At 42.6% G+C, this 11,008-nt stretch overlaps 2 protein-coding genes across 5 annotated transcripts; both read left to right on the plus strand.

The window, feature by feature from the left end:
* The first annotated feature begins 523 nt into the window (after positions 1-523).
* On the plus strand, positions 524-5,932 carry LOC109909040 (mitochondrial fission factor homolog B). 4 transcript variants are annotated; one of them, XM_020507920.2, is made up of 8 exons: positions 524-725; positions 1,387-1,601; positions 1,796-1,968; positions 2,299-2,390; positions 3,144-3,308; positions 4,040-4,096; positions 4,848-4,938; positions 5,051-5,932. In XM_020507920.2, exons 1-8 carry the CDS (start codon positions 703-705, stop codon positions 5,180-5,182), a joined length of 948 nt encoding a protein of 315 aa, XP_020363509.1. In that variant the 5' UTR covers positions 524-702; the 3' UTR covers positions 5,183-5,932. The 4 variants fall into 4 exon arrangements, with proteins under 4 accessions (XP_020363509.1, XP_020363512.1, XP_020363511.1 ...); XM_020507921.2 differs by having other exon boundaries at positions 556-725; positions 4,848-4,974; positions 5,051-5,698; XM_020507922.2 differs by lacking the exon at positions 3,144-3,308 and having other exon boundaries at positions 536-725.
* Positions 5,933-6,238: 306 nt separating this feature from the next.
* On the plus strand, positions 6,239-9,142 carry LOC109909535 (39S ribosomal protein L44, mitochondrial-like). Its single transcript, XM_020508551.2, has 4 exons — positions 6,239-6,590; positions 7,599-8,067; positions 8,194-8,372; positions 8,574-9,142. Exons 1-4 carry the CDS (start codon positions 6,364-6,366, stop codon positions 8,746-8,748), a joined length of 1,050 nt encoding a protein of 349 aa, XP_020364140.1. The 5' UTR covers positions 6,239-6,363; the 3' UTR covers positions 8,749-9,142.
* The last annotated feature ends 1,866 nt before the right edge of the window (positions 9,143-11,008 follow it).

Raw genomic sequence — 11,008 nt, forward strand, 5'->3', positions numbered from 1 at the left:
TAGACGATTCTGGGCTTCCAGCTTTGTGACAACAGTTTGGGGAAAGCCCTTTCCTGTTTCAGCGTGACAATGCCCCATGCACAAAGCGAGGTCCATACAGATCGGTATGGAAGAAATTGACTGGCTTGCACAGAGACCTGACCTCAACCCCATGGAACACATTTGGGATGAATGGGAACTCGGACTGCAAGCCAGGCCTAATAGCCCAGCATCAGTGCCCAACCTCACTAATGCTCTTGTGGCTGAGTGGAAGCAAGTCCCTGCAGCAATATTCCAACGTCTAGTGGAAAGACTTCCCAGATCCGTTGAGGCTGTTATAGCTGCAAAGGGGGACCAACTCCATATTAATGCCCATTATTTTGAAATGAGATGTTCGATGAGCATGTGTCCACATACTTTTGGCCATGTAGTGTATCTTTACTTTTACCCAAATATGACAATTGGGTACTTTTTCCAACACTGCAGAAATCATTACAACAGATATTATAACAGGTATTTTATTGTACCAAGAACAATCATTTTCATGTGACGTAAAACAACTTCCGGTTTCGGTCCACATCCATTACATTCGTTCAGGGCTGCAGTGTACATTGTTGTCCCTTTCAGCTTCCTGGAATCAACATATAAGGATGCTACATCATTTGTAATGCACTCTTGAATCTTCAGCTGGACCATATCCATTTTTGCACGTATATTTAATTGATGGGAGAAGAACAAACCAAAGGGTAAGGCCAGCTAGGTAGCTACCACTACCAGCTAGAAATTGAGCTAGCGTGCTAGATAACTGCCTGTCATACCGACATTTCAAAGTATCTGGTCAGGCCGCAGTCAGTAGTTAGCTTGCTACTCGCTAAATACTATTTGGAATTGCATTTATGGGGCTTTATATGGGTAAACATTACAGACACTAAGCGCACCAACATATCTAGATAGCTAATTTAGCTAGCTAGCCAGCTTGATACCTAGACAGCTATTTTTTGCTGATATTCCAGCCATCCAAGGTCTATTTTGGTTTCATTGGTGAAAATACTAGCTATTAGTAAGTGGTCCTCATTTGGAGAGTGGAGATACATTCAGGCCATTGATTCAGATGCTCCTTTTATCCTTATCACATGATAGCATCGCGAACATTCGTTGTATTTTAATCCAACGACGAAGACCATCACCATCAATGTTTCCTGGGGTATAGTTAGTTAAAAAATAAGCCTATATGTGGCTACATGGATAAAGCATTTTATTTTAGCGCCTCTTCTCTTAATACATAAACTGAAACTTGCATGTCGTTGTATTATTGTTGTGAAGGGGAATTCCAAACTATGTTGTGTAACCAGTTAGTTGGGTTTGCTGATATTGAAAGTAAATGACGCTTTTAAAAATATTTTTCAGCCAAATGAACGGAGCAGCATTCCCCTCTCCCACTGCAGAGATGGCGGAGATGAACCGCATCCACTACGAGCTGGAGTACACAGAGGGCATCAGCCAGCGCATGAGGATTCCAGAGATGCTCAAAATTGGCCCCTATGGTCATGACAACCCCGAGGCAGTCTCACATGACCTGCACAACGTCATGATGCAGGTCCCAGAGAGGATCGTAATGTCAGGTAGCCACATTGGTCCTCCACAGGGTCTCTGTAGTGTTGATACTCGTGGACCATGTTCATTAGGCTCAAAATCGATGATGTTCTTCCAGACACGAGTTTCATTTTCCATTGCAAACTGTTTTAGGTTTCAAGTCTTAATAAACATAACCCTTTATTGGCCCTTATGTGACACCCCTCCTGACTGCTCTTCTCAGGAGACAGTGAGGACTCTCAGTTCCCCAGGCCCAGAGACCTGGACTTGATCCAGTCCACCCCGCTAGAGAGCCTGTCCCTGAAGACCCCTCCTCGGGTCCTCACCCTCAACGAGCGGCCACTGGACTTCATGGAAATGGAGCGCAGTGCAGCCCCAGCCCAGCCCAGTGAGGAGGTAGTGGAGGCTGGAAAGTCTAGAGATGAACAGAGAAAGTACTGATGGGTTGATGTGATGGACCAGGGCAGGCATGTGTGAACAAGCGGTATCAAACCCTGGTCACCCAAGCAACTCAAGACTGTGCTAGCTCTTTGAGCTAAAGCTTAGACATTAGTTATTTGAGCTTACACAAATGTTCAGATCTCTGTCATGTCCATTTGTCTTGTGATCTTAGTTCACAGAACCACATCCTCTACACTGAATGTGGAGTTTATTTGAATGTGAAGGCAAAGTCAGTATTTTACAGGAAGAGGATATTAGTATTTAACTGTTCTCCCCTTCTCATAGGTGCGTTTGCAAGGGCGGTTGCGGCGGGAACGTTCAGCCAGCGAGAACACCACTGTCCGTCACAATGGCCAGATTGCCAGAAACGATTCAACGTAAGTAGCCTATCAACTGTGGTCCACACCCCAGTAGGCCATGCACAATCCACCACCACACCCCTCTCCTCTTCTGGAAGCCTGTCCTTATCCTCCCATCTGTCCAGTGGTTTTCCCCTGTCTGCTGACCTGTTTGTCCATCTCTCACTCTCTGTTTGTTGTGATAAAGGCTGTAGTTGGGTGTCTGTATCTCAACGGTGTTGTTGCTCACTCTGTAGCCTGTTTGGTTGGAACCTGTCTTTGGGTCTGCACCCAGTGCTGTTGCAATGCTGTGTCACTGTGAAGGTAGTGTAGTTTCCTCCTGTCCTGAGCGTGGTACTAAAACTTGCTCTTAATTCTCTTCACTATTAACATATTAATATATTATACTGTACCAGGGAGAGGCACCTTACAGTAAACTTGGCATAGAGCCATTTAATTTGTTCAAAGCTTATTTCACTATATAAAGTCCTTGGGGATCCTCTTTTGTTCAGAGCAGCTTTGTGGGGGATGATTCATTGGGACCTTTAATTAGGACCTTTCCATGCTTTTGTTTCTGCATCTCCCTTCCTGGTAGAGGGTTAGGTATAGTTCAATGGTGCACTAGTATGATCTGTTTGGCATCACACCATCAGTACCATCTGTTACTCTTTGGTCACTTATCTCTGCTCAGTGAGTAAAGTGCAGATGGTCTTTCTCTCCTCCCTCTTATTCACTCTCTCGCTCTCTCTGCTCTGTTTTCTCTGGCTTGGCCACTCATGTTGGTGGGGGCAGTGTGACCCCGTTCCCCCCAGCCCCTCTCCGCGTCTTCCCCCCTCTCGCCATGGCCGAGGACGAACAGAACCTGTACAGCGCTAGCGGCGTTCTCTCTTTCATCCAGTCCACCACGCGCCGGGCCTACCAGCAGGTCTTGGAGGTTCTGGACGAGAACCACCGCAGGTGATCCCATGACCCCTCTTAAGGTCATCTCTAGGCTGACCTCTCCCACTCTGCTCACCATGCAGAGATTAACCCCAAAATTCAACACAGTGCAATTGTATTCATTCTCTCTGAGGCAATGAAGTCCCTGCTGTTGTTTCTTTCGTGTGGACAGGGTCATCAAATCTCGGCTATTTGGACAATTTAAAAAATCGACGATAATTTAATTTGGATATTTGCTCGATGAACAAAATGATTTCTTCTTGACCATATTTTGATAATTTATTTTGGGGCAATGGGTAGGAAACACCTGGTAATTTCTAACATTCAGTAACACTATTAATATGTCATGATGTATATTTATCATTGCAAATCAAGATTGACTTTGCTTGATGTGCTGTTATCGAGCTGTGATAGGAGAGTAGTGTGTAGATCTCAGTCATATTTTCATTGAAAACAGTCCGTTTTAAATTAGTCCTCTTCTTGCTCTATCCATGTGTTGTAAGGCCATTATCAAGCATTGTCAACAGCCAGCCTATATAGTGACGTCTACTCTGAGGAGAAGTTGGTGTTTTGGAGATTAATATATTGGCAGTCTTACAGAGGTCTGTTTTACACTGCATGATCGAAGTCATGAGACCTGAGTGAATGTGAGAGACTTTGGGATTGTATGTGTGAGACTGTACTTTGGTGTGCTGCTCCATCTCTTTCTATTGCTTCCTCTCTCCCTTCCCTGTTTCTGCCCTCTTCAGCAAGCCGTCACTGCGAGGGGGGTCTGCTTCGACCTCTAACCACCTGCATGAATCCAGGTAACTCCACCTGGCACGTAGACTTCACTCCTCTCTTTCTTCCCTTTTCCTCCTCTCTCTCTTTCCTTTCATAATATAGGCCCCTCATACTCAACTCTGGACCCTTTTTTATTTGTTATTTTTAACATTTATTTAACAGCAAGTCAGTTAAGAACAAATTCTTATTTACAATGACGGTCTAAGAACAGTGGGTTAATTTCCTTGTTCAGAAGCAGAACGACATATTTTTACCTTGTTATCTCGGGGATTCGATCTAGCAACCTTTCGGTTACTGGCCCAATGCTCTAACCACTAGGCTACCTCTTCAGAAAGCCAGTTCCACGCCATTTTTTTTTTTTCATTGTGCCCCCTAATCAGGAACTTACTTAGACATGGAACATCAGGTGTGTACAGATAATGATCAGGTGGAACAGAACCAGCAGGCTCCGGACCTTGTAGGGTCAGAGTTGAATACCCCTGATATAGGCTGTAGTTATTGTCAGAGGATGAGTGTCATTGCTGTCAATTTTTCAAGTTTCCAATATTAGTTGAAAAGATAGTTGGGCAATGAGTAATGCCGGTCTATTGAACTATTGTCAATGTATTGTGATTTTATTTATAATAGAAATACATTGACAATAGTTCAATCATTGATCATTAAGCTGAGAACTTCAATGTCATATTATGATCAATGATCAGAAATATAATCTTGCATGATCCATGATAGAAATGGTTAACCAGGATGTGTTTGGTCTATTTCTCTTCACCCAAGGCTTAACCTGGCCACTCTAGACACTACTCTGGATGTTTCCATGGCTCCTGATGACATGGCTGTCGTAGATGCAGCAACGCTTCGACGTCAGGTCTGCTCCTAATACGTCTTGACTGTACTACGGAAGGTATATCATTTAGCGGTTTTTGTTTTGGCTATATTGGTTGGTGGTGTTGATGTGATTGTCATTGGTGTGCCTTTAGATCATCAAGCTGAACCGGAGGCTCCAGCTCATAGAAGAGGAGAACAAGGAGAGGGCCAAACGTGAGATGATCATGTACTCCGTCACCGTAGCCTTCTGGCTTATCAACAGCTGGGTTTGGTTCCGCCGCTAGAATCCTTTCCTCGGAACCACTGACAGAGAGTGGAGAACATAGCCTCTCCCCTCCTCTTCTATGTTTCAAATGGTAGAAAAATGTACTCTCTGCATTTAGCCACAGTGCTGGACAGCCTTGCTCTTGGGCAATGGGATGTTTGATTTCATTTTATTGTATACATGTACTTGTAATTATTTTTTACAATGCTATATTTTTTTTTTGCTTAAGAATCAAAGAATGACTCGGCTGTAAATATTTCTTCATGTTACTCAGTTGTTATCATTGCTCCTGAGGTATTTCCAACAGATAAGGTCTAAAGAAAATGAAATCATAAGCCACGGTGGAGACGCATCAAAATGGGTTAAATATTTATTGGGAATTGGAATGATGTGAAAAGATTTAAAAATAAATATATATTGTGAAGCACTGCTGATATATTGTAAGATAATACATAATGTAAAATTGACTCATGGTTTTAATTGATGTATAGTACTGCAAGGAAATATAAAGTCACACTGTTGCTATTACACCATTCATTATGTTATTATTATTTATTCATTGTGTATGGCCCATATCCACCAAGCCATAAGCATGATATGCTTTTTCTCATATTTTATCTTCAGTTACTACCTTCTTTTTTTTTTTTACCAATAACTTTTTGGCTGAAGTACAATGTTATCAAATTGGTTGTAGTTTTCAGTTGTAATGTACCAGCATATTATGCTGAGAGTCATGCAATTTTATTGGAATAAATGACAAAATAGCTCATTTGGATGTTTGAGTTTAGTTATATTAGTTGTTACCAGTATTAATTAGCAGTGTTGGGGAAGCTACTCTGAAAATATAGTTGACCAATTACTTCACACTGAAAGAAGTTAAACTACACTAAAGTTACCCGTAAGAAAAATATAGCAAACTACTTCATGAACGATTCTCCCATCTAAATCTGAAATGTCATAGACTAAAAATTGCATGAACAGATCACCCTGTGATCAGATGTAAACAGAATGTGTAAATTAGCCTATTAAATACAGTGATTTAGCCTATAAAAACCAAGCTACTGCTAAATCTAATGAAATTACTAGTTGAACTAAATGTAGGTCATTACTCCCTGCCTAACATTGTTAATTAGTATTAAGTATATTGTTATTACAACGTAAAATGGAACCGTTTATAATCTGGAACTAATTTGACGCTTTATGGTTGCTTTCCGGAAGGTTTTCATAGTCACACACCATCCGAAAACTGTCATGGCGTCTGGATACATTGTAAATCGTGGTGTGCTAACATTTGGAATTCACTATCAACATGTTTCTAGAAATGTACTCCTTACACATACCCGAGAGAAGAAGCGATGGATGAAAGCATATACTCTTTTGATGGAAAGAAAGTTGAAGATAGAAGGGCCTCCACCACCTAAGCCACGGTATGTAAAATGCTAGCTTAGTAAGGTAACGTTATCTTGGCATCATAGGGGTCAAGGCCATTGGTGTTCATGGTTAGCTTGATAAGAAAGTTGGCATAAATAGGATGCAGAATTCAACCATTTTGTGTAAAATCCAGTGCACCTGTTCATTATCTAATGCAATGCAATACGTCCCCGCAGGAGGCCTAATGGTAGGCCGTTATTGTAAATAACAATTTGTTCTTGAGTTCTTAATTTTTATTTTACTATGTAAGTCAGTTATCTTAATAGGATCAATTTGATAATCGATTGGACATGGGCTATAGAATCTGGAGCAATTGACAATAAATACGGAAATTAGCTGGCTAGCCAATATAGAACAGACTACACTACATGAACAAAAGTATATGGACACCTGCTCGTCGAACATTTTATTCCAAAATCATGGCCATTGATATGACTTGCCTAGTTAAATAAAGTAAAAAATAAACAAAGGTGCAGCGTGATTCATCACTCCAGGGAACACGTTTCCGCTGCTCCAGAGTCCAATGGCGGCGAACTTTGCACCACTCCAACCAACGCTTTGCATTGTGCATGGTGAACTTAGGCTTGTGTGCGGCTGCTTGGCCATGGAAACCCATTTCATGAAGCTCCAGGCAAACTGTTCTTGTGCTGACGTTGCTTCCAGAGGCAGTTTGGAACTCAGTAGTGAGTGTTGAAACCGAGGACAGAAGATTTTTACGCGCTTCAGCACTCGCCGGTCCCGTTCTGTGAGCTGTGTGGCCTACCACTTTGCGGCTGAGCCGTTGTTGCTCCTAGTAATTGCCACTTCACAATAACAGCACTTACATTTGACCGAGGCATTGAAAGTCTGTGAGCTCTTTAGTAAGGCCATTTTACTGCCAATGTTTGTCTGTAGAGATTGTATGGCTGTGTGCTCAAGTTTATACACCTGTCAGTATCTTAGCTACATACTGATTGCATGTACCGTGATCTTCGTTATGAATTTCCCTATGTTCTGTCTCCTAGTGCTCAAAAACCTAACTGGGACTACCATGCAGAAGTCCAGGCATTCAGCAGCCGCCTTAAAGAAAGTTTCTCCCCGGAGCTCCTGAAGACAGCCTTTGTGAACCCCTGTTACATTCAGTCAGAGCAAGAGAGGAGGCAGGCACTCGGTGTGGACTCTGAAATGGCCGCTCTGGTCCTGGGGGACAACATTCAGCTGCACAGACAGGGTTTGGTGTTCACCAAGAGCTTCTTGTCTGACTGGTGCAGGGCTAGCTTCCCTAGCCTGCCCAGCATGGGAGTGGTCGCCATTGTCGCGCACCTGACCAGTCATCCAGTCGTGTGCCTTGTGGCGCAGAACCTCGCCATTGAGGACCTAACTATGAGCGCTCAATTCCCGGTCCCTGATGAAGTATTGCACAGTACGTTCCTCGCTGTGATCGGAGCACTCCATGAGAGCAGTGGAGCTGAGAGAGCAGGATTTTTCCTTCGGGTAAGAAGATTCTTACAACTTTCAACACCCATCTCAACAGTTATGATTAATCATCTCAAATTTACATTAGTTTGTTTGTGTAGCTGAAGATGATCACACCTCCCATGCCCTCTTCTCTCCTTTCAGGATTTCCTGGTCACTCAGCTGGTAGGGAAAGACCTGTTTGAGATGTGGTCGGTGGTAAACCCAATGGGGCTGCTGGTGGAGGAGTTGTCCAAAAGGAACAGGGCCCTCCCAGAGCCTCGCCTCACCAGGTCGGCCGGCGCCGGCACTGTGCTCCCACTCTACTTTGTAGGGCTGTACAGGTATGCCTCGCTGGTCACTCCCATCAGTACACCTCCTGATAAAGCCAGGAGATTTTCCTGACCAGGAATACGCTGTGTCCCAGGACTGAAAGTGTTTTTTTCTGGTCAGGACAAACTCTTTGCATTACTTATGGAGTATGTGTGTTCTGCCGGTACTTATTTGTTTGTTGATCATGTTACTGAGTGAGTATGTGTCCTCAGTGATAAGAAGCTCCTTGCCGAGGCTCCAGGGGAGACCGTTCTGGCTGCGGAGGAGGAGGCGGCGCGCGTGGCCCTGAGGAAACTCTACGGCTACACTGAGAACCGGAGACCCTGTGACTTCTCTGCAGCGGCGCAGCCTCAGGCTCCTGGCCTCCAATCCTTCAGCAGCAGCTAAAGGACGTCACCCCAAGCACTACAATGTCTTCCATCAGTTGATGACAGCTCTTGACACAACAGAGGGTCAAAGTCAAGTGGTTCCCTTAGCCTATAAGGACCAACCTCTGACAGACTCATACCTAAAGACATAGGAATTACCCTCCAAACTATGTGGTCTCATCAGCCTTGCAATTAGAGGACTGTCCTTGGGCAAAAGATTGTTTTTTTTTGTGTAATAGATTATTGATCTAAGAGCTAAATGTTTCATGTCCATAATAAATCTGTATCCCTGAGCACATCTCTTCAAAGGAAGTGTATCATACCATCTTTGGTTTCTCCTTGTCTGCTTATTATTAGGTGTTATTTATTGATGTATGACATTAGTCTGCTCTATAAAAAACATGGTTTAGCAATGTGTAAAGTGTCTGGATTGATTTCACAAGAGCAGAATCCAAGACACTAAGTTGGCAAGTCATTTTTGGCTAGTCAGGATCACCTGCTGTGATTGGTTGCCAGGACAATGTCTCTGACATCCATAGTGGGAGATGTGGCTCCCTCCTTTATCCTCCGCAAATGCCACGGCAACCAATCGGCAGAACTTCGGGTGAGAACTCGGCTTGAGTGTCTGGCCTGGTTTATTAAATCAGTATTTTACTTTAAAAAGTGACGCCAGTATAGACACCCGTTTTAGCACTTTGAAAATGCACTTTTGTGCATTTATTTGCACAGTATGGGAACAACTGGATAATTGCTATAGAACTGAACTGGGTAATTTGTCTTTTACATCAAATTACTTTTACAGAGAGTATTTGTATTCTGTAATTCATCTTTGTTTCAAATGAAGTATTTTATCTGTAGTGATTGCAGGCAAAATTTAGCATGGCTGAACAGTGATGTTATATGTGGGTGTGAAATATGCACTTGTTTCACTCCATCTGGTTCACTTCATGCCAACTGTGCTATCCTCCCTCCCTGGTCCCTCAGCATTGGCAGCAGAACCTGTGGGCCTAGCTGCATTCTTTCTCATCAATTCTTTATTGAAGCTGTCATTTTGCCTTTAGGGGGAGAATTTCTGCAGGCAGAAAGTGTAGGCCGCCCTAATAGGCCTACATCTTACTATATTAATCACTAGGATCACAGAGCAGGGTAGAAAGGGTTACATCCTCCTTCTCATTCATGTCCATTTGTATTTTGTCTTAAAATTGACATTGGATTCTACACTTATTTTTCTGCGCTGATACATTTGTATTGATAGACTGATGTTTCTTGACCCGTATTCAAAATGCATCTCAATGTAGGAGTGCTAATCTAGGTTTTGCCTTTTGAATCATAATGAATAAGAGGGGCAACCTGATCCTGCATCAGCACTCCTATTGTGAGATGCTTTATGAATACAGGCACAGTACTCTTGACCTATGTTAAGCCAGTGTCCTCCAAGGTAAGTTGTCAAAACAGATCTTCTCTCAGGTGTAGGCTACTCAGTGGGACCGAGTCACCCTTGGAGTTCCAGGAAACAGCACTTGTTTTTAAACAGTAGGAGCCATGAATGGGAAGCACAGTCACTCACATGGGGCATGCAAGCACAACAGCCTTTTCATTTACTATCAATGCAGTAGCCCATCACTGTATGTACCCCAACATTATGTGCTGATTTTTGTCTGAATGATAAGAAAACCAGTGAGAATAGCACACTCTCAAATTGTGTTCCACCACTAATTAAGAAATTTACGATCATTGAAATCTATAACACATCGTCGCCTAAGGTACAGTAGGTGACGTACAAATCTTCTGCACATCTCTGACATCTACAAATCTTCTACACATATCTGACATCTTCTATTCCAAGGATAATCAACTAGATTCAGCCGCCGATTCTTTTGTTGAGCAGATGGTCGGGGGGCTGGAACATAATTACAAATAATTTGTAGACTGCAAATTGACCGCAAGAAGCCCAAAGAGATATAATGTTAGACTAAAACAATCACTTCAAACCTTGCTTACGTTTGTTTATGATCACGTGTCTCTCTATTATGCATGGGAATACTTGGGAACAGATTTCTTAAATTAAAATCACTTGGAGCCGATTTCCTGTTTTTACAGTATTTTATGTCCCACAATGTAAATGAAAAAAATATATGTAGTTTTTTCTTTTCTCAGAAGACTTACGGAGCAAAATAAAACCACCTCCGTGCCAAATTATATTCTAACTATTATATTCAAATTCTTGTTCCAATGAATGATAGACTAATAATATATTTACATCTGGAGACGTTTGAGAT

This window comes from Oncorhynchus kisutch, linkage group LG18 (genome assembly GCF_002021735.2).
Source record: "Oncorhynchus kisutch isolate 150728-3 linkage group LG18, Okis_V2, whole genome shotgun sequence".
NCBI lineage: Eukaryota > Metazoa > Chordata > Actinopteri > Salmoniformes > Salmonidae > Oncorhynchus > Oncorhynchus kisutch.

Coding starts and splice junctions, on each gene's coding strand:
- LOC109909535 (XM_020508551.2), top strand. CDS start 6,364: ATGGTTGCTTTCCGGAAGGTTTTCATAGTCACACACCATCCGAAAACT. Junction 6,591..7,598: donor CCTCCACCACCTAAGCCACG/GTATGTAAAATG, acceptor TCTGTCTCCTAG/TGCTCAAAAACCTAACTGGG. Junction 8,373..8,573: donor TACTTTGTAGGGCTGTACAG/GTATGCCTCGCT, acceptor ATGTGTCCTCAG/TGATAAGAAGCTCCTTGCCG.
- LOC109909040 (XM_020507920.2), top strand. CDS start 703: ATGGGAGAAGAACAAACCAAAGG. Junction 1,969..2,298: donor CAGCCCAGCCCAGTGAGGAG/GTAGTGGAGGCT, acceptor CCCTTCTCATAG/GTGCGTTTGCAAGGGCGGTT. Junction 3,309..4,039: donor CTGGACGAGAACCACCGCAG/GTGATCCCATGA, acceptor TGCCCTCTTCAG/CAAGCCGTCACTGCGAGGGG.